At 47.3% G+C, this 1199-nt stretch overlaps 1 protein-coding gene across 1 annotated transcript; it reads right to left on the reverse strand.

Moving 5' to 3' along the window:
* Positions 1-517: 517 nt before the first annotated feature.
* LOC114072268 (olfactory receptor 14J1-like) lies at positions 518-1112 on the reverse strand (the record flags this gene model as incomplete). The annotated part of the gene is made up of 1 exon (XM_027910184.1): positions 518-1112. A coding segment is annotated over exon 1 (580 nt), but the record flags the coding sequence as incomplete, so codon positions are not given.
* Between the last annotated feature and the right edge of the window lie 87 nt (positions 1113-1199).

Consider the following 1199-nt stretch of genomic DNA (forward strand, 5'->3'; position numbering starts at 1 on the left):
ATGTTGGGAGTCAGACTGACAGTTTAAGCGAAGGCCTCCGAAAAGAGAGTGACAGCCCTTTCCCCCAGGAAAGAATCCTGTAACCTTTGGGTGTAAGGTGCAGTTGGTGTGGCACCTTGGGGACTCCGTGGGCAGCAAGAGCTTTCTGTCCTGCTACCTTTTGTCTGGCAGGAATCTTTGTCCAGATTCAAATTTGGGAGTCAGACAAACAATTCCAGTGTGGGGTTCCTGTAAGCGAACGACAGCCCTGCCCTCCAGGAAAGAAACAAAGAAATCAAGGCAGAGAACTTTATTTCATTCAAATGTACAGGGAACAAGCTTTTTGAAAGTCTTGAATTAAAGAACAATGGAAGATACTGATGTAGAAATGCTTTGAGTAATGCAAATCATTGGTGGAAAATATTAGAAAAGTTAAAAGAAAATGAAAAGAATGAAAAAAAATAAAGAAAAAAGGCTTATTTTCAGAATGATTTACATTCTGAATGTTTCCCGAAGAAAAGATGCATTTTATTATTGCCTCTTCCTCCAGGCATCATTTTCCTTATGGCATCCTTGAGCTCCTGGTTCCTCAGGCTGTAGATGAGGGGGTTCAGTACTGGAGGCACCACTGAGTACAGAACTGGCAGAGCCAGGTCCAGGGATGGGGAAGAGATGGATGGGGGCTTCAGATGGCCAGAGAATGAGGCGCTGAGGAACAGGGAGACCACAGCCAGGTGAGGGAGGCACGTGGAAAAGGCTTTGTGCCGTCCCTGCTCAGAGGGGATCCTAAGCACAGCCCTGAAGATCTGCACATAGGAGAAAACTATGAAAGTGAAACAGACAAACAAGAAACACACACTAACCACAATGAACCCAATTTCCCTGAGGTAACCTGAGTGTGAGCAGGAGAGCTTGAGGATGTGAGGGATTTCACAGAAGAACTGGCCCAGGGCATTGCCCTGGCACAGGGGCAGGGAAAATGTATTGGCTGTGTGCAGCAGAGAATAGAGAAACCCAGTGGCCCAGGCAGTTGCTGCCATGTGGGCACAAGCTCTGCTGCCCAGGAGGGTCCCGTAGTGCAGGGGTTTGCAGATGGCAACGTAGCGGTCGTAGCACATGATGGTGAGAAGGAAATACTCTGTTGAGATAAAGAAATAAAAGAAAAAGAGCTGTGCAGCACATCCTGTGTAGGAGATTGTTCTGGTGCCCCAGAGGGAGTT

This window comes from Empidonax traillii, unplaced genomic scaffold (assembly GCF_003031625.1).
Source record: "Empidonax traillii isolate 1590-97213 ecotype Southwest subspecies unplaced genomic scaffold, ASM303162v1 scaffold2867:size25658, whole genome shotgun sequence".
Lineage (NCBI taxonomy): Eukaryota > Metazoa > Chordata > Aves > Passeriformes > Tyrannidae > Empidonax > Empidonax traillii.